General features: G+C 39.8%; 1 protein-coding gene across 2 annotated transcripts in view; it reads left to right on the top strand.

The window, feature by feature from the left end:
- Positions 1-1,320, top strand: part of LOC101855311 — a 14,439-nt gene that overhangs the window by 8,151 nt on the left and 4,968 nt on the right. For both annotated transcript variants that reach the window (XM_005112597.3, XM_005112598.3), the window contains exon 4: positions 223-366. In XM_005112597.3, the coding sequence (XP_005112654.1) occupies positions 223-366 (144 nt within the window). The remainder of the gene's footprint in view (positions 1-222; positions 367-1,320) is intronic.

Here is a 1,320-nt window from a genome sequence, read left to right as displayed (position 1 = left end):
TATACATATAGATGTATATATACATATAGATGTATATTTATTTATTTTTAAAATAGGATGTGAAATAATCTCCGCCCTCCCCTCCTCAACCTTTCACGGATGTTCGCTGTGACACGGAACGCTACTTACATATATCATACCAAAAAAAAAAAAACAACCGAAAAATGTGTTGAAATAGGAAGGATGTAATGTATAACTGAATATCTCCAATTAAATCTTCAGGGTTGTTCACGGCGAAATGGAAGACACAGGCTGTGACGGGCATGCTACGCAAGAAGACGACAGAGTGGCTACTGCAAGAGGTCACCTACCTCAAGTGTCTGGACAAGGAGGAAGTCGAAATACTCGTGCCTCTCTCACATAGGGGTGAGGAGAGAAGATAAAAATAGAATGTCACTTGGTCAACTCTTTGAGGACGCGCACTCTGCGACAGTGCTTGAAGTCAGGTTGAAGACGCGCTATTTTAAAAAAAATAATTTTTGTTTACTTTGAAAAAGAAGCACAACTTCGTCATTCGAACAGATTTTTCATTTCTGTTTTCTTTATTAGCAGCTTAAAGCGGCAGGAAATAATATTATGCATCCTTAAAAATATGCAAATTCAGGTTTCTGACTTTTAGGTATGCTGCTGGTCAAATGTTCTTGCTACATACTTAAAGAGTTAAGTGTCGTAATATCGTCAAATAAGAGGTCGCACATGAGATAAAATGTAATCAAATAAGAGGTCGCACATGAGATAAAATGTAATCAAATAAGAGGTCGCACATGAGATAAAATGTCATCAAATAAGAGGTTGCCACTATAATATCGTCGAAATACTCGTGCCACTTTCACATAGGGGTGAGGAGATGAGATCAAATGTCACTTTATTAAGTGCCATAATAAGAGGTCATTACATTAGACAAGATGTTATCGAATAAGAGGTTATCAGTTAACAGAAAAGATACCATGTCATAAGACAAGATTTCTTATCGAAGCCTCTCTCACGTAGGGCTTAGGAGATAAGATATTTTTACATCTTCTTTTCCTTCGCAAGATTACGTTTTGTGGGATAGAAAGCTGTCGACATAACTCATTGTTGTTGTTAACATTGTTGTTGTTGCTGTGTTGCTGTTGCTGTGCTGCTGTTGTTGTCATTGTTGTTGTTTTTGTTGTTGTTGGCATCGTCGTCCTCGTCCTCCTCGTCCACCTCCTCCTACTCCTTCTCCTTCTCCTCCTCCTCCTCCTTCTTCTCCTCCTCCTCCTCCTTCTTCTCCTCCTCCTCCTTCTTCTTCTCCTTCTCCTCCTCCTTCTCCTCCTCCTCCTCCTCGTCCTCGTCCTC

Source organism: Aplysia californica, unplaced genomic scaffold (assembly GCF_000002075.1).
Source record: "Aplysia californica isolate F4 #8 unplaced genomic scaffold, AplCal3.0 scaffold01330, whole genome shotgun sequence".
NCBI lineage: Eukaryota > Metazoa > Mollusca > Gastropoda > Aplysiida > Aplysiidae > Aplysia > Aplysia californica.
Note: the sequence above shows the minus strand (reverse complement) of the source record. Positions and strands in the feature narration are given on the sequence as shown.